The sequence below is a fragment of the Phragmites australis genome, chromosome 9 (assembly GCF_958298935.1).
Source record: "Phragmites australis chromosome 9, lpPhrAust1.1, whole genome shotgun sequence".
Lineage (NCBI taxonomy): Eukaryota > Viridiplantae > Streptophyta > Magnoliopsida > Poales > Poaceae > Phragmites > Phragmites australis.
The window spans coordinates 35,730,714-35,752,965 of record NC_084929.1 but is presented as its reverse complement, the minus strand read 5'-3'; the positions used below and the strand labels follow the sequence as shown (position 1 = coordinate 35,752,965).

At 42.3% G+C, this 22,252-nt stretch overlaps 1 protein-coding gene across 2 annotated transcripts; it reads right to left on the bottom strand.

Moving 5' to 3' along the window:
• Positions 1 to 12,463: 12,463 nt before the first annotated feature.
• On the bottom strand, positions 12,464 to 20,437 carry LOC133929495 (uncharacterized). 2 transcript variants are annotated; one of them, XM_062376267.1, is made up of 16 exons: positions 20,192 to 20,437; positions 19,079 to 19,484; positions 18,806 to 18,983; positions 17,991 to 18,130; positions 17,701 to 17,927; positions 16,691 to 17,592; positions 16,511 to 16,611; positions 16,255 to 16,399; positions 15,654 to 15,722; positions 15,527 to 15,572; positions 15,070 to 15,437; positions 14,846 to 14,925; positions 14,628 to 14,763; positions 14,292 to 14,451; positions 13,756 to 13,838; positions 12,464 to 13,016 (listed from the first exon to the last, which is right to left on the bottom strand). In XM_062376267.1, exons 1-16 carry the CDS (start codon positions 20,298 to 20,300, stop codon positions 12,888 to 12,890), a joined length of 3,279 nt encoding a protein of 1,092 aa, XP_062232251.1. In that variant the 5' UTR covers positions 20,301 to 20,437; the 3' UTR covers positions 12,464 to 12,887. The 2 variants fall into 2 exon arrangements, with proteins under 2 accessions (XP_062232251.1, XP_062232250.1); XM_062376266.1 differs by having other exon boundaries at positions 16,691 to 17,927.
• Between the last annotated feature and the right edge of the window lie 1,815 nt (positions 20,438 to 22,252).

Here is a 22,252-nt window from a genome sequence, read left to right as displayed (position 1 = left end):
CTATGCTTGCAGCGATCGCGCGCTAGTGGTGGGCACGAAAAGCGGCCGCGATTGATCAGTGCACTCGCCGGAGCCGGATCAGTGGATAAAAAAGCGCGATCACGTCAGGATTTGCACGCAATCAGTCAGCCGACCCGGCCTAATCTATCCCGTTTTCACATGTTGTATTTATGTAGTACGCGCCTACAAGCTACCGGCCGCAACAGGTGATCGATGCCATGCGTCTGTGTAGTGTGGCACTTGTCACTTGACCCAGCACCTCCGGTCCGTGTTGTTTTCACTTGACTTTGCTCCAAATGTCAAAAGGGCATCCCGGCCTGGATCCGCGAAGAAATCTCCCAGGTCAGGAACAGAGAAACATGTGCTACACCTGGCAGGTAGGAATAAACCTAGAATCATGCTTTGTATTTGAACTTGTTTAAGTGCAAATAGCATCACTGACATGCTGACAGCGAGTTAATTATATATGCCACTTCCTTCGTTGGGATTTGGCATCTATCCATCCATTTGTTACTCATTTGACTTCCCCAAATGTCAACCCAGAGAGTAGCTAGGGAGAGAAGGATAGAGAACCATAAGCTAAAGCAACAGCTTGGCCATGACGAGTCATGCTGCAACTTTGGGGCTTGTGGAGCGCAGCAAAGTGGCTATCCATCCGTGGTAGATTGCGCGTGCGCTTTGGGGCTTTTGGGCAGTGCGCGCCGGGCAGGCGTGAGAGCACACGCCGCTAATCCTCGTCAACTCCGACGCGTCAGTGCGTGTGGTGGGCACCGGCCGGCGGGCGGATCGGATTGGGCTCGGCGAGCTGTCCATTCCGACGCACAAAACTGCCGCCAACTGATGCGCCGTGGCCATGCATGCATGTGGGCGCCTGAAGAAACGGCGGCCACAGAGTCGATCAGCGACTGTTGATGACAGACATGCCCATTGAATATTTGTATTGCCGACTTGGTGCGCACCGACGTTGTTGTGTTGCGTATGGCACACGCGTGACGTGAACGTATGAATCTTTGCTATGATTTTTAGACGGGTGCCCGTGCAGCCCTTTCTTGGACCAGTATAAGATGCGTGCCGTGCGCTTGTTTTGGACGACTCATCTTCATCGGTGCAACTTGGTTGGATTCTTGGACCGGTATCCAGTATCCTCTCAATCGGTGCAACTTGTTTTGGAGGAGTCATCTTCATCGGTGCAACTACGAGGAGGACGTGTCGATGGCCAGCAGTTCAAGACAGCCAAGCTGTAGCGGAATGCTCGATCCAGAATACTACTCAAGTGTTTTAGCGGCAGTTTCGTGCCACGTCTCGATTTCTGATCCGGAACGCCACGAAAGTGCACATTGCTTACGCACGACGTATTGCGCTGCATGTGTGCTGCAACTGGGACGTGCACGTCCTTGTCTCTATAGTACTAGTAGCACTGTGTTTCTGATCAACTGGCATGGTTAAAAAATGACACGCAAACTGAGTTGTTTTGACTGCCCTTAACGCGTGATAGTTGATGACAGAAGGTTGACTTCTCTTTCTCTTTTGGGGGCACAAGTCGCAAAAAAAAAAAACGATATATATGATTCTGTTCGCATCACATGTGCTGCAGTTGTTTAGCTTCAGGCCGTCAGCATCCAAGGCTCCAAGTTCATCGATCTATCCGACTGTCTATTACATTAACGAAGCAAATTAACGGCAAAGCTTGTAGTAGTACTAGCAAGTACCTGACCTCTACAACAGTCAGTCAAGTTCTATATCAGCTAGCTGATGGTAACCGCGAAGCTCGCTCGCTCGCACATGATCGATCGAGCAGGTAATCCATAGTATGAGAGAAACGGGAGGCAGAAGCATCTTTCGCAGCGTTCAAAGGAGGAGAAAACCTGAAATGTGCTCTCCGGATACCGACAAGCCCGACGGCGCCTTCAATATGAAATTCTTGTCGCCCCGGGCCCGGGGCAACTACCTCCCCGTTCTATAATCGATCGCGCGCATCAATATAATTCAGAGGTCGTTAGCAGAAACTTCCACTAGAATTTGGACCGCGGCAATGGTAGTTTGTTTGTTCCTCAGTCTCAAGTGTTTATTACTCCAAAGTGTAGGTGAGTTTTCTCTGTCTCGGCAGTCTAGCTGCGTGCAATGAGCCTGAGATTTCAAGAGCAACAATGATGGTGTCTGATAGGAGCGGAGGCATGCAGGGATTATTCACCAACAGCCATGGTGCTCCTACTCATTGATCGAGGGCCAGGTCGGGCGCCAGGGCCTACGTACCAATAATCACCAGGTGCTCTGACTTGACGCTGAATCATATCAGCAAAGTAGCACGCCATACTCTCGTACCAATAATCACCAGGTGCGTGCTCGTACTCTCTATTTGCTGTAGCGATCAAATGAGCTTACGTGTTTGGTCAAGTGACATTCTCGCACCAACCTCACCCAATCGAAAACATACTCATGGCAACGGAGAACTGACATCATGGCAAGAACATACTCATGAAGCTTGGATTGCATTGACGAAACGGAGAGCTGACAGAATCCACACGACTGAACCCCTCATTACACAACACGTTCACGGAACGAAAGAAACAAGCTATACATATCTTACATGGAAAGACGCGAGACGTGCACTACGGTCATGGATCATTGCCTAAATGACCTCCCAGACGTCCTCGAAGGCGGCAAGGATGGCCGGGTGGTGGCGCCGCGAGTTCAGGGACAGGTAACACACAAGGAGCTCGCTCAGCTCGTCGGCGCCGCGGATACGCCGCCCGGCGACCATCTCCACCATCGACTTCCGGAAGTCGGCGTACGGGTCGTGCGATTGCTTCACCACCGCCATGCTCCCCGCGGCGGCAACGGCCCCGTCTTTGCCATTCTTCGTCTTGCTCGTTCCCTTCTCGTGCTTATCCGCTGCGGGCCGCCGGAACGAGTCAGAGGACTTGGGTGCGCGGCGAGATGGTTTCTTGTGGTGCCTTGATCTGCCGCTAGCGCTAGTGGTGTTGTAGAAGTCCGAGGTGGAGTCGGAGGAGAAGCTGCGGGAGGAGAAGAGCGTCGATCTCGTGTTGGCCTCCTCGCGTTTCTCCCCGTCGCTGCTGAACGGCGCGAGCTCGCCATCGATGTCGGTGGAGGAGGACCAGCTGTGCGACGGCGGGCGCAGCTTATTGCCCTTGCCCTTGCTCCTCCTGCTCCTCACGGCCGTGCCGTCCTTCGCCGGCATCGACGCAGGCAGGAGGGCCGTGGCGCCGACTGAGCGCGCGGAGCAGTCGATGGAGATATGAACAAGTGCCCCCGCACGGCAGCGGCGGTGGTGATGCTGGCATCTGCCATTGTGCTTGGACTGCGGCTCGTGGTCGTGGGAGCAGGAGGCTCGCCCGGCGGGAGGTGGTTCTTGGCGCGAGGCGGTGTTGGTAATGGTGGCCGCCACGGCATTGGTGTTGGCGAGGCCGACGAAGGCGGTGGCAGAGGTGGTGGCGCAGGACGAGTGGAGAAGGATCTGCGCGAGCCGCTGCCTCAGCCGGCCTCCCATGCCCACGCCGTCGCGGCCGGCCTTGTCGTGCCGGCTCTTGTCCATGAGGGACTTTAGCACTTGACTGTGCAGGCGAGTGCGTGTCTTGTGGTCTTGGTTTCCTCACGTTGGCGTGGCGATGGGCTTAAATAGTTGGGCGATGAGATGGCGATAGTCTGGCCAGATAGGTAGGTAGGACAAGCTGCATGTGTTGCGGGGAATTTTGCACAAGCTGCATAATAAATAAACATGCTTTCTAATCTTTAAGAGTTTGAAATGTGCCCATGTGAACGCAGGCGAGTTTATTGGAGATGTTAAGGTTCGAGATTTATCGGTGATTCCGAGGGTTAGAGGGAGGCTGAGTTGTGGTGGGTTGTGGTGGGTTGTGGCGAGGTGGAGCCGCGAGCGGTAGGAGCGCAGTGAGCCACGTTTCTGGTGGGAGAGTTTGAAAATAAATTGGTTAGCGTGGTAGCGATGAATCTGATGGCGAGGCTGCCAACGGAGACATGTGAGGGTGTAGGCCCGCGGCGTGGGGTTGAACAATAGGAGACATAAACATACGATAGAAGAAACAAATAGAGGTTGAAGACCAAGTTTTGTATGTTGGATGTAGATCGGAATGGTCCAAGACATCATATAAAGGAAGCTCTGTTTTCAGACATCTAAAAATTAGCATAGGCCATAAATAGATAGTTCTTTTCCCGCACGAATATGATTTTTTTTTTCGTGCGTTTCGAATAACGCTTAATTTTGCAGGCTCGCTAAAGCATCCAAAACAAAAGCATGTACCTCGTTTAAAAAAATAGAGAGAACTAGACATTTATGTAAATTTGCTCGGTAGTCCATGTCGTGATCGCTGGATACGCTGTTCGTACTCTCGGGTCGGCAGTGCAGTGCCTGCCTTGGCCTTGCTGATTCTCCGTGTTGCGCGCGTGCGTGCAATGCGCTGCCGCGCCACCGCTCTTCGCTGCACCGTCCTGCTTCCGGAGCTGCTGCTCATGGCATCCAACCTCACTGCCCCCTCGCCTGAGGAAAATCACGTCGCTGCACAGCTCAGTGTTTCGTAGGCCCCGTGCCAAGCAGCATGCAGAGTATGCTGATCGAGGTGTGGAATTTGGGTGGGTTTGACTGCTTTGGCAACGCGAGAATGCGGTTCGGTGCTCGTGATCTCGTCCATTGCTACCGCGATGATGTGCACGGCAGGCAGCGGGTTGTGGCCTTGTGGGCGCAGGGCAGGCACGAGCTACCAATTACCATACGCGTCGGCGTCGCGCACCCAGATGCCCTCCTGATTCCTGAACCATGTCATTATCAGATCCGCATGGCCATGATTCGGATTTTTACCACCGAGAACATGAGAAGAGAACGGCACAAGAGTCAAGAGCAATACAATTGTGTGAAAACACAACGCAAGACAAGAGAATCTTCAACGAGATACGGTATAAAAGAGAGCTCCATACATAGGAGAGAGAGCAGAGGTCTGATGCAACTATTTTGCTGTTACACCTTACACGAACATGTTTGTGAGTTTTTTGTAAGCAGCGCATGCATAAACTTGGGAAGCATACACCAAAAATAGCGGTTGGTGAACGTTGGCGTATGTGCAAAATGTAACATAGCCTCCAGCTTCGCTGGTTTCACTTGAAAGTTAGCTATTCTATCACGAGAGCACGACAGCACAAGCTTCTACTTACCCGTATATTGTAAACCGAAGGATTTGGTGTAACGTGATGGATGTATTGCTTGAGCCTAAATGACAGATTATATAGAGTGCAAGGTTTAGAAGACAAGGAATCTCTCCTAGAGATAAGACAAGTATTACGGGATTACAAATTCTGAACTACCAAATACAGAGATATGCCAATATACTCTAGCATTCCCTGCAATCATAGCGAGAGCGACGCAGATGGTCAGACTGGAGAGTAAGCCGAAGTGAGGAACCGACGTGCTGACATCCCCCGTAGTTGTAACGAGAGCATAGTTGTGTCATAGACGCTGTGACTGTAGAGTAAGCCCACGAGTTGCTTAACATGATGATAGCTTTTTTAACCGATGTCGAAGTAGATCGAGGGCCGTGCTGCAGTCATGGTCGGGGTAGCCATGCGTGAGCTAACAATGGTCGATGTAGCCGAAGTCGGGGTTACCGTAGTCGAGGTAGCAGGAGAAGCCGTGGGCGCAAAGGTGCGAGATGAAGTGATGATGATGCATCGAGGCAACCATTGAGGGAGACGTCGATGTTGAGGTCAATACAGTCGAGGACAAGGCGCCGCACTGGTTTTGCCAAAATGAGCGCATCATGAACGAAGGCACACGCCGGCTTTGTCAGAACCGGGTGCACAAAGAAAGGGACCATCACAAATAGTGTCTAGTTTCTAGAGCATTGCTGTAGCAGCAACAGAGGGGGAGGGGACTCATGACGGTGGTTGATGAGGATATATATTTAATATTATATATTTTTTAAATATAATATATCTATAAGGGGTATACAATCTGCATGAGTATCTTACTCCATCCAGTATGATCTGTAATTAACATGGAGAAAGATATGGATATAAAAGTATAAGAGAGTTAATTGTATGTTGTGACCAACCAAATTGTGAATGACGATATCATATCTAAGAATCATGCAGTTACACCATCTAAGATAACAACTGATGACATATCATAAATAACAATTCCAGCACTATCTCAAAATAGTTCTATCCAGCGTCATGTTCTCCAATATTAATGCCGATATTATTGATTCAGTATCTCTATACCTATGATCCATAAAACGTGATCATCAATCAATACATATGCTGGTCTTATGAATCATCCCAATGATATGTGATCAAGGATCAAATCAGAATAATATCATGATATAAACAAAGAGTTACACGAATAAATCACATAATTGTTAACCAGTGTAAATGATAGTCATCAAAAGAATAACACATTATTTAGAAATACATGAACATAGACGTGTGATACAATCATCTATATAATTGCCTCTAGGGCATTTCACTTTCAGCATGATCAATTATGCATTATGAATCTTATTCACTTATGTATGACAATATGAGTAGTTATGCAATATGATTTTTTCCCTAGCTATCTCATGTTCTAAAATGTGTTGGATATGTGCAAAATTAGATGAATAAAGTATCGTAAGCTAACTGGGATGCCAATGCGACGGGAGTGTTCTGTGAGATATTTAAGGAAGAAACTCTAGCTAAGAATAGACCGGGACATACCTTGAGTTCCATTGGCTACAAGAACTTTGAGGAAAAATTCAAAGGAAGGACTAAACAATATTATCCACATGACAAGCTAAAGAACAAATGGGATGCATTGAAGCCATAGTACAACTTGTGGTTAGATTTAAAGAGGGCTGCAACCAGTTGTGGTTATGACGTTCAAAATGGAATAATTACAGCTAGCGACGAATGGTGGGAGGCCAAAGTAGTGGTATCTAAATTTGAAGTTTTTTTTTGACCCCTTTTAAATCCATGCATGATTGTTGTAATTAATAAGAATATATGACTTTATATTTTAGGAAAACATCAAATATCGCAAGTTTCGTGATGGCTCTACGGAGAACCTAGATGAGCTTGAAGTAATGTTTCAACGTATTAATGTCACGAGTGCATCATCGGTCATTCCAGGTGGTCCTACAAATGCAGCTCCCATTCAGCTTGGTGATGATTCTACAGAGGGTGAAGATGATGCTACTATTGTGGAAGATGAAAAAAAAAAGGGAGGAAAGCCTCAAAACCTGAAGAACAAGGGTAGGAATCACATGGTTAGGCAAGCGACACGTCTTATTGATGTGATTTCTACCAGGAAGAAGATAAATGACCAAAATGTTGAGGATGATATCACAGAGCTCATTGAACAAGCCATGAGTGTGGGAGCCTATGAAGGAAACGATGAACACTTTATGGCCACCAAGCTCTTTATCAAACAAGAATACCATGCAGCGTTTAAAGCCTTTAAAACTAATGAAGGAAAGGTGGATTGGCTTAAGAGGATGTATGAAGAGAGGAAAAGGACTAGAGTTTCTTATTAATCATGTGATGTATCCTAATGTTATGCTACCATATTAATTTCAGCTGAACCTTGTATGTAATGTTTGAAATTTGGTACTTTATGAACCTTATATGTAATGATATCATTCGTGCAACAATTTTAATTTGAGCTGAACCTTATGTCATGCTTTTGTAGATGAGCTCATCAAGTGAAAATCATGACGATTCATCTAGTGAGAGTGAGAGTGAGAGTGAGAGTGATGAATTAATACTCCAAGCAGCATCAACAATTGCTCTCATTGCTATGCACCACAATGATAAATATCTTACTAAAAAGGTGAGGCCCCCTCCACGACAAGCTAGGCATCAATGGGTCATTGATCAACTACAGGTGAATATAGATTGTTACAACATGTTTCGTATGAATTATCCTATTTTTGATATGTTGCATGAAACATTAGTTGAAAATTATGGACTAAAATCCTCAAGAATGATGAGTTATGTTGAAGCTCTAGGGATGTTCTTGTGGATGTGTGGTGGTCCTCAGTCATTTCTCCAAGTTGAGAACATATTTAATCGATCAACTAAAACAATTGGTCGAAAATTTAATGAAGTCTTGGAATGTCTCAATCTATTAGCTGGGGACAATATAAAATCAAAAGATGTACAATTTACAATAGTTCACCCCAGGATTTAAGATTCTTGTTTTTCACCCCACTTTAACAATTGTATTGGTGCAATAGATAACACAAATATACGTGTTGGTGTGCCAGCAACTGAGATGATTCCCCACATTGGTCGTTATGGATATCCAATGCAGAACGTGATGGCTATCTGTGACTTTGATATAAGATTCACATTTGTTTTAGCTGAATGACATGATTTTGCACACGACTCTCAAGTATTCAATGATTCTTTGAACCGATACTTAGATTATTCTCCCCATCCTCCTGAAGGTAAGGTCCATAGGTCCTACAAATAGACATATTACTTTTGCTATTGTCATATTGATATGTTGTATCACATTATTTTTACATGTAGGAAAATTTTATCTTATTGATTATAGATATCCTAATAAAAAAGGTTTCATAGCTCCCTACAAAGGCCAGAAGTATCACATACCTGAATTTCAAGGGGAGCATAGGCCAAGTGGACTCAAAGAGGTGTTCAATCATGCTTACTCCTCTCTTTGTCACGTAATTGAACGTTATTTTGGTGTGTTGAAAATGAAATGGTGAGTTCTATTGCATATGCCAAGTTTTTCAGTTGAGAAGCAGAAGAAGATCATCATGGCATGCATGTCACTTTATAACTTCATTCGTGATAGTGCTCTAAGTGATGAACTGTTTCAGATGTGCGATGAAGATGAAGAATACATCCCGCCAGCTGACTCATTGGGAGGAGGTGACTACAATGGTGCATCATCAGATGATGGTGATATGTGTGCATTTTGTGATTTTATTGCAAATTCATTGATGGCAGGTAGAGTAAATGGGAATAGGATAATGCACTAATTATTTTATATGTGATTCATGAACACTCGTGTTAGGTTCAAGTTGATCTTTTGTATGTGCTAGATAAACACATGTCAGGTCAAGGTTATCCAAGTGTATGCTTGATGAACACATGGTAGTATTAACCAAACTCTATGCATAATTAGACCTTCATTATCCCCAAAGGGTATTCCAGATATTCCACCTAAATAGGTTCAGCTCATCCCTCTCACCAGGTATCCAAAAGCTAGGTTACCAAACAGGCCAGCTTCTCGGACCAGCCAGCTAGCTTCTTTGACCAGCAGCTTTTGCAAAAGCTCTAGCTTCCCTAAATAAGGCCTAAGCCTCTTGTTAGGAGTTCAAGATATTATATCATTGATAGAGATTTATACCTCACTTAGATCTCTAATTTCTTTTAGGGACCCATAGATGTAGGCTGCAGTGGTGATATCAGTACGTAGAGAGCGTAACTAAATTTTTGCAGATGAGAAATACTTGGTTGATTTTCACGTACTAACTGCAATGGGAAAGTTGCATGATATGCGGTTGGTCGGATTTGGATTAAATCAGTAGCGTGTAATAATGCATGATTCCAACAAGAAGTTGGTACGTGTAATAGCGCATTATTTTAATAAGAGGTTGGTAAATTTCAATTCTGTTAGGAGTGGTCGTGCAATTAATTTAACTCTCTTGACAAGATATTCAACGAGACCAACCATACAAGAGGTATTGAATGCATGTGAAGAAAATTTCACGGCATTATCCATTCGAATAGAGTTTATCCTGCGCCCAAAATATTTTACTCTTAATTTGATAATTGGAGCAATTAATTTGGCAAAAGCATGGTTCATCGTAGAGGATAGATATACATGCAACCATTTTATTGATGCTTCATAGAGCACCATAAAGTACCATAAATGGTTCAGATAATAACTGAATATTACCACATATATCTTCTTGAATATGGTCGAGGAAATTAAGTTGCTCGTGTTTAATTTTAATATAAGAGGGGCTCAAAATTGATTTCCATATGGCACAAGAGGTGCGCACAAAATCTGATGATTTTGGAAATTTTGCAATATTTATGTTGTGACCAACCAAATTGTCAATAATTTTTTGTCATCATCCCTGAATCAAGATGGTCAAGGCAAGCATGTCAAATCTTGAATTTATTAATATTATAAAAAAATATTGTATACGCAACATGTGTTACGGAATTAATGTATGTATGATACAATCAAAATGATAGGGAATAAATTTTCTCAAGCATTTGCTTGGCACATCTGTTGGATTTGGTGAGAAAAATCATTGTTCTTAGTTTGAGTTTCCACATAAAAACCTTTTAGACTGATGTCTTTATAACCGAGTAAGGTACGAGTTAAATCAGGATACAAGAGTGCATCTATGATCACTAAGTATGTATCCATAGGGAAAATATATGGTTGGATTCAAATCCACAATTATATATCTCGTTCAATTATGGTCATAGTTTTTCCATGTTTTGGAGTATGAAAATATATCTGCTCCTAGAAAATTGCATTAGTAGTACAACTCCCCACTAAACAAAATTTTCTTCTATCTGATTAGTTCCCGTAAAATTTCTATATATATAAGAAGAAAATTTCATAAAAATTTAACTCATATATAGAATACATACAATCTTGATTTTCTTGAGTATCATGTTTGGAGACACACTATTGTATATAGTGATACACAATATACAATATCATGTAGGATAATTGTAGGCTTATGACATTTATGAGAATATTAGAAGACTAATTAAGATCTTCCAACATATCTTGGAAAATAAATTCCACAAGCATGGCATATACACTGAGAATATCATCCTCCTTCTGCCGGATCAAATCATTGTTCTCCGTAAGAGGAATAGTTTAAAAACAATCCACTAGCATAGAGCTTTCTGATTATGCATTGAAGTGAGCTTCAAAATTATCCCCTTTAACTTGCTTACCTTTCCCATAAATTTAAGATACAAATCCACCAAATATTTGAGAATTCAGCATTTGTACATGATTCGTACACTCACATCTGATTCGTACACTCACATCGTTGACAAAAAGTAAGAGTTATCTATATTATCATTTCTGTTAAAACGATCTTTATCTTGTGCAATTCTACTCTCTTTGTGCCTGTTGAAAAACCATCACTTTTCCTTAGATTTTCTATTGTTTCGTTAATGGCCATAAAATTTATATGATATGAAGAGATCAACCGCAACAGTTGTGACCCAAACTAACTAGCCTTAGGCTGTCCTCCTCTTGGGTCCCGGCTACAGAAGTGCTGGACAGTACCAGTACGCAGTGTCAATAAAGGCAGCTAGCGTAGGGAGAAAGGATGTGAGAGTATCTTTAATCGTTACAGCTAGTTGCTAACTCTAATTATTAGAATATATTTTTAAAAATTTATATATGTTATGACTTTCATAATTTTCTAAATCTTACAAAGAAGATAGGTGTTAAGGTAAGATCTGCTTCGTACTTAGTGTTATATCTTCATTAAAAAATAGCTCTCTAATATTTTCTTCTACATCTATAAAATAAAAATCAATAGCTAGCTCTTATCTTTAACTCAGACTACTTTTCTCCCTTTCATATCTATAAATAAAAGCTAACATCTGTCACTACCATTGGAGCTGCCCCCGAAAAGGCATGCAGCTGCTGAGCCTGATGAAGTCTACATGTGCTTACACGTACCGTAAGCCCAGCAATGATGCATGTGCATGCGCATGCAGTACGCTGTCGTACTACACACTGTCCACGCTGAGCCGAGAGAGAGAAAGAATACTGTGCGGTCGGTGCCTCTGTCGAACGAGACGGTGGCTACTGCCGACGGTTCAGACGGGCAGGGAGGCCGTGGGATCGATGACGCACGACTGCATGACCTGATCCAGCCAAAAGCATCAGGCAGGGACGGGGCCGGGAGAGGTTCAGAGAATGATGCCGGAAACATGGCAAGGACTGTCCTAGCTTCGGGCATGTCGTAGGCCATGCGAGCGTACGACACACAGTACGAGCGCTCGCCGGGACCATGGCGCTCGCGCTGTGTTTCGTGCCGATGCTTGATCGGTAGCAGACGGACGAGGGGTGATCCGCGGACTGGCGCGGTGCACTTGCGGATACTGCCGTCTCGTCCGTGGTTTTCACGACCAACAGGTGCGGATTCCGCTGGGGTTGTCAGGCAGTTCCCGTGACCTGCTCCTTCTGTGGTTGTGATACCTCAAGCGGCGCCGTGGGTCTAGCAAAATTCGAACGAAGTAACATTCACGAGCTGCTTTTTAGAGACATCAAAATTCCAACATTGCCGGCATTGGTATATCACTCTCAGCGCAGCACATATGGCATGGGTCTAGCAACAATGCAACGACAATTTCCTTTCCAAAAAAAAAAAGGCAACAACAAAAAACAACATTCATGACTTCTGATAGAGTTGATGCCGTTAGCAACCACAAACAGATATTTCTTTCATCATCTTTGTATCTTCATTGATCATCAGCCAGTTACAAAAGTTCGGTTTCACCCAAAAAAAATATATATACGGACGCTAAGAAAAGAGTACAGCTCCTACGCTACGGCAAAAATACTGCACCATTCTCTTTCCTTTCAGGCTGCATTACGTATACCAAACACTTGAGAGGGGAATGACACCAGTCGTCTCTTGGGAACAAAACCAGCCTACTACGGTCCAAGGGTTAAAATGGACCATTCTCTACCCGTTGCTCTACTAATCGTATTCACACTGCTCAAAGTCACCTCCTTTAAACTGAGACGTCAAACAGCAGAACTTTTCATAATCACCTTATTTACAGAGAGATTGGTCAGCGCTCTGGGAAAACGAGACGTGTTTGGAACACTGCTCCCTGAATGATTCAGCATTCGAGGATCATTCAAGACTGCACAACTGCTGCTTATCTTCATGCCACTTGCTCACCGTGCCATCCAACTCTGGAAATGCAGCTAGAACAAGCAGCTCCAGGAGTTCAAATGCTAGCTGCTTCAAACAAACCGGGGACTGTATGGAAAACCAAATATAAATACAAGTCAAGGATCAGATAGCTGGTGCTGATGTTTCTTTTATCTTACTGTTGTTTCCTATGGATTCGCAAATGTATGATGTTTATTACTTTCTACAGTACCTGAGAACTAATTACCACTAATTATATCATTTGTACTTCTCAGAAAAATGCTACATTTGTATGCTAGGAAAACATTATAAAACATCACTGTAGGATTTTTACAAATAGATCTTCATATCATTTTCATGTGGTCAGTCTGAATAATTCTGTAATTATTAGTGGTCAAAGTTAAGAAAGTGACAATTTATGTACCACGGAACAGGTATTTGCAAACAAAGTATCACAGTTTTGACTAATTTCTTGGGGCTGTTTGATTGCTTGAAGGAACCTCGAATGGGTACATGGAGGCTGAATCAACTACCCTTAAAATAGGTGATAGCTGGTTGAGTTGGTCATTGAGGGGCTGTATGACTTAGTGCTGAACATACTAATACGCAACTTCCCCATTAACACAAGGGTAAACTTACAGGACTGAGAATTTCAGGCAACCAAATGGGTGGGTGGCTTAGTGTGTGTTTTTGTCCTTTTTTGAGGAAAAGCTTATCTTCGCTGCTTAAGCAATGATTTTGGAAAACGGAGAGGTTTGCAGTGTCAGATAGCCTTAGGCACCACCAATATAAATAATCTTAGTGGAACCCACACTCAGTACAAATTCAATCCTCCAAGAATACTTACCTGAAGAAAGAAGTAAATATCCTGAGCACACCTTTCGTATTCCTTCCGACCAACCAGACTCACCAGTGCAGATGGTGCTTTATCTGCACAGATAAAAACAGTAAGATGGTAAAGAAGCTAACATAACTAAGAAGACTGCACTAACGAGTAATTAAATATCATTCAAGCAAAACGACTACTGAAGGAAGCATCAGATCAACAACCAATGGAAGCTAAAGAAGGAAGGTACTCCCTCCGTTCTCAAACAGATGACATTTAGGGAGGCGTGTAGTCAAACTTTAGAAACTTTGACCACTAATATACAAACAAATATTAAGATTTATCATATCAAAATGATATTAATAGATTTGTATTGGAAAATACTTTCAAATGATTATGTTTTCAATAACTTTGGATAACAGATACTTAGAAAAAGCAACCCTCAAAGGCATGCATTGGAGACCGAACAGATGTCCTAAACGATAGGTAAAAAAGAACAGAGATAGTAGTATGATTAACCCAATAACCCAATAGAACATCTCAAGCATCAAGTTTACCTATTATTAATTCACGGACAAAATTTGCACGATGGGCAGCCTCTATCCGTTGTTCATCACTCAGATAGTTGGTCATGCCATTGCTCTGAGCATTCGGAGGAACTGCTGCTGCTTTTCTCTTTGGATGTTTTGTCATAAAAATTCCATCAGGCCAGAGAATCTGTACACAGTGAAAACAGAAAAAAAACAGACTAAATTAAATGGCAATCCTGCACAAAAAATTGTTGATGAAGGGCAGCCGATGAGAAACTGCCTAGATACATAAAGAATATAGGTCCCTTTGTAAAACGTTGGTTGTTGGAACCACCTTTGCTAAAGAAATCATCTGAGACTTACTTGTTCAACACGCTTAACTGCGAAAGCAATTATCCTCCCTCTCCTGAGTAACTGGATTTTCTCAACAAGCCAGTCATCAAAAGTGTCTCCCATTCCCAATTGCAGAATTTGTTTTGCAACCCAAAATGCTTGCCGCCTAAAAAAGATAAGGACTTCAGATCAGAGTTACAGATGCAAAATGCTAGGAAATCGTACTGATGGGTGTAGAGTTAACTCACCTGATCCAGCCTCCATCTTGAAGCTGAAAAACCACATCGACAAGATGAAACAAGGGGACACTAAGATTTGGGGGCATCCACTGAAATGTTGTAGGTTTGAAGTTATCGGTCAGGCAGGCTACTAAAGTAAACCAATGACAAAAGGAGGAGAAACAGTATATTGCAAAAAAAAAAGTATATGGAATCTTAATAGTAAAAAGTTCACAGAATTTATAAGAACTTACATCATTAGGAGCTACCGAGTATCCATCAGACACCAAAATTTGAGATGTGTCATCGGTTTCACTTGAAAGCGGTTTCTTAGGATTTCCCGAATTTATTGAAAATGAGTAATCATTCTGCTCTGGGTCACTTCCAGAATTATCTTGATAAAGATTGGCAGCTATGTTGCTAGCACTAGTTCCTAAATTCTTTTCCACATTCCCTTTCCTAAATCTCAAACCATCACTGGCAGCGAAGTTCCAATCCTTATGCACGGAATCATCTTTATGTCCATGGGAAGATTGACCTCCAGACATCAAATTTCCATCCAACCGTTCAGCAGAGTTCAATGTTTTTCTATTCTTCTCATTTGATCTTTCATCTAAACTGACTGCAAGATATCAGAAGCGGGCATTAAATAGTGCCAAAATGCAGTAATTCTGAAAGATCTAGTCACTCAACTCCAAGGGTACAACACACCTGACAATGTTTGGATAACTGAGAGAGAGTCCATGAAAATGTATGTCTGCGATAAGGACATTAGCCAAGTCATTACAAACCAGTTTCAGAAACATTGATCTAGTAAGAGCTAAATAAGGAAACTAACCTGTGAATCAACACTCAGAAAATCCCAGACTTCTATACAGCTTGAAACAATTGGGATTTGAAGAAGCTTCTGTAGAATTAACAGGTAGAGTTATATGATGCAAGGTTTTTCTTAACTATACAGATAAACTTCATTAGCAGATTCCGTATCACAGATCATGAAGCACAGCAAACATGATAAAACAGAAAATGCTTACTTCAAGGTTAGACAACCATATAGCAACAGCAGGACAAAGAGAATCCCAACGATGCTTACTAAAAACATATTATGCCAAAGCCAATGCAGATCAAGATGCCAATTAGCTGTGAATGAAGATCAGTATGCATTCATGCTGTCTTGACTTGAGTAATTCTAAGAAGAGCAGAACCCTTTATACTCCTAAAGCAAAAACTAAGAAAAAAAATTATGTTTCTTGCAAGATGCTCTGCACCATGTTAGCCCCTAACAAAGCTGTTCTTAAAGTATGACTTGAACTAAGTGCCTCAACCACTCAAGAAATGAATTATTGTTTTGAAATTTCAGTGGTCAAACTTGAGCTTCAGTGAAATATGGAGAAAGAGAAAATTAACTAGAGTGTCTTAGCATAGTACAAGAAATATACCTTCAGATATATGTCAAGCAGCTTGCATCTCTCTCGAACAACAGGAACCTCTAAACCTGATGAGAGGAAATGCTTTGGAGGCACATGAAGATTGTACTGAGCATATTCTTTCAGATGCCGGTGTAGCTCTTCAAAATGACGAAACCTAATTAAAATGCACAGGAACCACAGAGCAAATAATACACTTAAAAAAATAGCATATTTGAAAAATACCTATTGCGGCTCATCACGCAGGAAAAAACTAAAGCATACTCACCTCCTTTTGATGGACCAACTATTACCATTGGCATCAGTCACGGAAACAGAATACACAGCAAACATGCCAGACCCACTTTTCACAATGCTAGCTCCTACCACCTGAATAAGAATATCTCATAAAGATATGTACCACCAGTAGTTATCATGATCGAAGTAAATTAAAATGAAAATACAATACCTCACATCTTAACTTCAAATAAGAGTCTTCCAGCACATTGGCACCACAATAATTTGATGAATAAGAAGAGTCAGTTGATGCCAATGACAAAGATGAAGCATTGGCACTGCTAAATATCCTACACATACTTTCCACCTCAGTATCCTCAACTAGTCCATCTGTCCTTGAATCATTTGCAGATGTATTGAGTATGTCTAAGTCATCCCCAACCGAGAAAGAGGATCTCTCCACTTCTTGCCAGATGGGAGTCTTTTGAGCCTTTGACCTTGACTTTTTTCTTCCTGAAGAAGTTCTTGACACTTTCAGTTTTCCCACATGACTTCTATTCTTCTTTGCTTTGTGGAAACCAGAAGATTCAAGTGGGTGATGTATATGCGACGAGGTGGCATTTCCTTTATTTTTGCTTTCCCAAACTCTGGTAACAGGAGAATCAAGTCCAGTCACATTGTTGCCTTCATCATCCTCAGTGGCGTATGAACTCTCACTCTCTACTCCAAAGTCTTCTGGGCCGGCATGCTCTGCCATTTCTGCAGATAGGCTTTTTGGCAGGTGATTAGTGCCATTTGAATATGTAGGTGTAGTCGAGTGTCTTATCAAATGCTGGTCCTCAGAATGAGATAAAACTGTTTGCCTTTGAGGAATACTAGGATGATGACGAATTGAAGTGCTGCAGGGAACTGACTGCTGCACCGAAGAAGTGGTGCTTAGAGAAGCAGACCCAATGGGTGCTTGATTTGCCTTTTCTGATTTGTAATTCTTTCCCTTTGTCCACATATTCTCGAGGTGCTCAGGTGCTAAAGCTTGATGTTTGTGTTGGGAGCTGATTCCCAAAGGCTGTGCACGCTCTCTCCCAAAACTATCTGTAACTGCTCTATCACTATTTTTGGGATGTAACGAACTACCTGAAGCAGCAAGGGAAGTGTAAGGTAAACTGGTTGACTCTAGTGGATGCGAATTATTAATCAAAGAAGGATCAGGGGATTCTAGTTTTAGACTAGCTGGATTTTTACTTTTACTGGGTTGTATATCTGATGCAGTTTTGGATTGACCCTGACGAAATCGAACGAGTTCAACACCTGGACTTGAGTCATCTATTAGTGCAGAAAATTCATCTGCAGAGGGCATAGGAGGTTCCCTTTGCTTAACAGTTGTAACATCCTCCAAGGATTCTGCAACTCCTTTCTCCGCATTATTGTAACGAGAAAGAGCCAAAGATTCAATCCTTTCATTTATAAACCTGCAAATTTAACATCCAATATGTGACACTAAAAAAATCATATAAACCAGGTGTGTGAGTTACCTTGGATTTGCTAAGTTCACGACAGGTCTCAAAACTGCACAAGCAAGAAGTTCTCTGGTGGTACATCGGAAGAAAGAGCACTGTAGATCCTGAGGCTTCACTGTGGTTGAGATCAAAGCATCAGCAAGGCTTTGTAGTACCTGGAAGAAAAAAGAAACACATGCTAGTACGTATCAGATGAACTTTGATGCTTACACAGATACACAGCCATGAGAGTAAGAAATATATTACTACGACGATCAACTCACCAACAATCTTATGTAAGTGTTAAATCAAGACATGGATTAAGAGCTGTGTTATCGAAGTGATAATAAAACGTGGCTGCAAAATGTAAAATTCCATATCTCACAAATTGCTTATGTAAGAAATTACCAGAAATGCTTGACATTCATTTATATATTGAACCCGTACTTCAATGACGAAAGGAAACGTTTAGAAAGAACATAGTAGCCAAACGTTTAGAAACATAACCGAAACACCAGACATAGTAGTACATCAATTGCTAGTGGTGCAGCTTTAGCAAAGATTTAGAGAGGGTCACTACTTGAAGACTCATGAATTAGACAATCTAGAGGTGGCCATTTTGAAGCACACTAAGCAAAATAGCCTAAATACTACATTGTTTTCTATATGATTGTGATATTGTAAGGGGGCAGTGGCCCACTCTGGCCATAACCAAGCTCCACCCCTGTCAATTGCCCCCACTGATCGTGCATGTTTGGCAACAAATGAACCAAATAAAAGTAAGAACTTAAAGTTTCACCATCTACTAAGCAGGAACATGGTGAGAGCTTCACCATGTTCGTGCATCTTACCTTGTATTCGGCACTGGCTGAAAATAAGGCAGGATGCAACTTGTTTTCAGCTATAAGGGTCAGTTTCAGTTCAGCATCACGACGCTCTGATGGAAGGTTAACAAACTTCTCTTTTCCAATCTTGGCTTGACAAAAATGATAAAGCTCCAAATTGTTGCATATAAGATCAACCAGATCCCTGGCAAAGGTAGAGAAGGTTTTAATATAAGACATCAAATGTTCTGAAAACGGTACATTGTTTATGTATCTACTGTGCTAAAACAAGATTTTTACCTGGTTAGCAGACTGGTAAGGTTAACATTTCTTGCCCTAACTGAAATCTCTCCGAGGATAGTATTAACTACGGTGATGAGTTCCTCTGGACCTTCCTTGTCAGGTGTTACACGGGAGTACCACAGATCTGTTACCCACTCAGTGGCAAGGTGCCTTGTGAACTGTTCAAATGCTGCTTCAACTAGAGGTGAATTCACCTTGCTTCTCCAATCTGATTTTCCATCCTTTTCAGTTGGACGGATTTTCTTTAATTCAGTACTTTTTGTTTTGACAAGTGGACGAATGACACCATGATCTGTGGTGGTTGTGCTCTTTCTACGGAGGTCATAGTCAAGTGATATGTAGCGAAATAAGGCAATCAGAGCTGTGGCAAATGGCAGGTTAATCCATACTGAAGAGCTTGTCACTGCAATGGGGGAATTGGTCATTTAGCAGAAATATGAGTGAGGCAGTATTTTGCTGGATAAGGGGGTTAACGTCAAAACATAGCCCTTCTATAATTTTCATGGAACCACATTTCATATTTCTGCCTATAAGTGCATCCACCATCGAACTAGCATGCTCGTTGCTTATCATCCTTGGGCCTAGACTTTATCATGCAGTCTAGAATAAGATCGAGCTACCATTAATACTGTGCATTTAAGCAAAAATATGCATACATTTGTGAATATAGATTCTACTGTATGCAACAAACTATTAACAGAGTACCACTGATAAAGCATCTGAGAGAACAATTAGCACTAGAATCATTGATTTTCTAAATAAGATACCAATCATCTAACATGAAAACAACCTACCCAAAGCCATGTCTAGTCGAATGTATCAACAACTGCCAAACGCATCAGATTACAAAACCACCGGAACAAACTAACTTCATAACTCCGCAAACGGGAAAAATGATGCAAAAAATTAACACTCGTGTATATGAGCCGTCTAATTACCGAAAACCCAAAGTCCAATTGAGAATTTCCGGAAGGAGCAAACAACATAAACCCTAATCACGGCACTGCCGACCGAGCAAATGCATCGATAAAATTGCTGACGGATAAGTATCCCAGTGGACAGCGAAGCTAGCAGCTAGTAACTGCTAAACTAGGGCTCGGTAGAACTCACGGGCCATGAGGAAAGCGAGCCCGAAGGCGAAGACGAGGAGCAGGACGGCCCGCTTCTTCCCCTCCTCCGCGAGGTCCCGCAGCGTCTGCGCCCTCTGCGCGGCAGCCATCGCCGGCAGCTTCGCCGCGCGGTGCCCGACGCCAACGGCGAGGTTTGGCGGGGTAGGCGGCGGCGGCGACGGTGCGAGAAGCGGCCGGCCTGATTTTGTTTCGGTCAGGCGGTGGCTTTTTAGGGGTACCCGAAAAGTGTTCCGTTTTCGTTATTTAATTTTAATATATATTTCTGCTTTGCTTTTAAGCAATTCGAATTTGGGTCTCACGAATTCCTACCGGAACCCGGTTCACCCCAAGGCCACCGTGTATGATTAATTAATTGTTTTGAAATTTGAAACTGCAATCGGCAGAACAAAAAAGAAATAGAAACTGCCGGACGCACTCGACCTTCATGCATGTTACTCCAGGATTTTTTTTTAATAAAATGCGGATTTTATTTCAAACATAGGTTACATAAGCTCACCTATCAGGAATGCAGTGTCTCTATAACATGCACTGTTGATCATGAAAAACATGGTTATACCTGAAAATTGAAGGAGACCTATCAGGAAACTCCCAAACTTTTCTTGCTAAGCAATGAGGTGTTTTGTTTAATTCTTTTCGGATTTTGCGCACTTCAAACTGAAGCTCTTTGTTGTTGTTCATTATGTCGGCTAAAATCGGTCTCAAATTCTAGTGACTTGATGTTGCTATGATGTCTTCTTTCTAGAGAGTTATTATAAGCATATGGCTGTCTGAAATATATATCACCTGGTTGAAGTCGAGAGCTTTCATTACCTTGGCCTCCAATATGATCGCTTGTGCTTCTGCCTGAAGAGGTCATGGCTGCATCAGAGTAGCATCGTGAGCCTAGGAGCAAAGGCTTGATCGGTCTCCGAATATTTGAAACAATTTGTTGACCTGCTCGATAAAATTGTTATGGGCCTGCTATATGATTGTGTCACCCTTTAGTCTGCTTTCCCACCAGGCGCTATAGTCCTCGTGACTCCATGCACTCCTCTCTGCTTCTTTCATGGTCTTGTGCGTGTTGTTGGTCCAGTTGCTCATCTGCAAATAGATTTGTAGCCTAGATAGTTGCATTTGTCAGATGATGTATCTAATGGACTGTCTACTCTTTGCTATTAAATCTATGATCATTCCTAGCTTTCCAAATAAACCATAGAGTTGTAAAAACTCTGTGGATTTGAATGTCTTGAGCACATGTTTGGAACGTGTTTGTAATCTGAGTTTGAATGCCTACATCTCCTTTTGGCAAAATATCAGATCTCAAAGGGGGGTTAGCTATGAACCAAACAACCCTAGAAAAACTACAGGTGAAAAAAAAGATGGTGATCAGATTCTCTGAGACCACACCTTTTGCATTTCTCATCTATATAAGTGGAGTATCTTCCTGTTCTTTCCCCTTAGCTATAGCTTGTCTTAGCAATCTCCAAGCAAAGGTTTGAACTCTTGGTTGTATTAACTTTTTTTTTCACATTTGATTTAGCAAATTGAGAATAGGCGGAGGGAGTGATCTCTCACCTTCTTATGGAATGGGTAGGATATTTTGATATGCAAGATACATATATACTTCTTTTGCTATGCACATTCCAGATGTTGCCAGCTTTCAACATAGAATGTCCTCCCCTTCATGCTAAGAGACTTGTACTGTATAATAATTTGTGCATTTTGCTGCCCAAAGAAGTGAGCTATCTTATTCTCATTCCAAATTCTAGTATTCGGAAGCCAAACATCAGATACTTGATTTGGGATATGCTCACCCTGAGTATTGATATTTAAAAAAACTATGCATGTTGTGCTAGATAGGACACCAAGGTTGAGACCAAATATTAGAATTACCTTGAGAAATCTGATAAATGTAATTATGTGTGAGCTCTGAATGGAAGACCAGAAAACTGACTTGGTTCCATGAGAGGAAGCATTCCAAAAGGAGGTGTTGGGGTAGTACTTTGCTTTGATGACAGCAGAATGATGAGGATCTTGGTTGTAGGCAATCATCCAAGCAGAT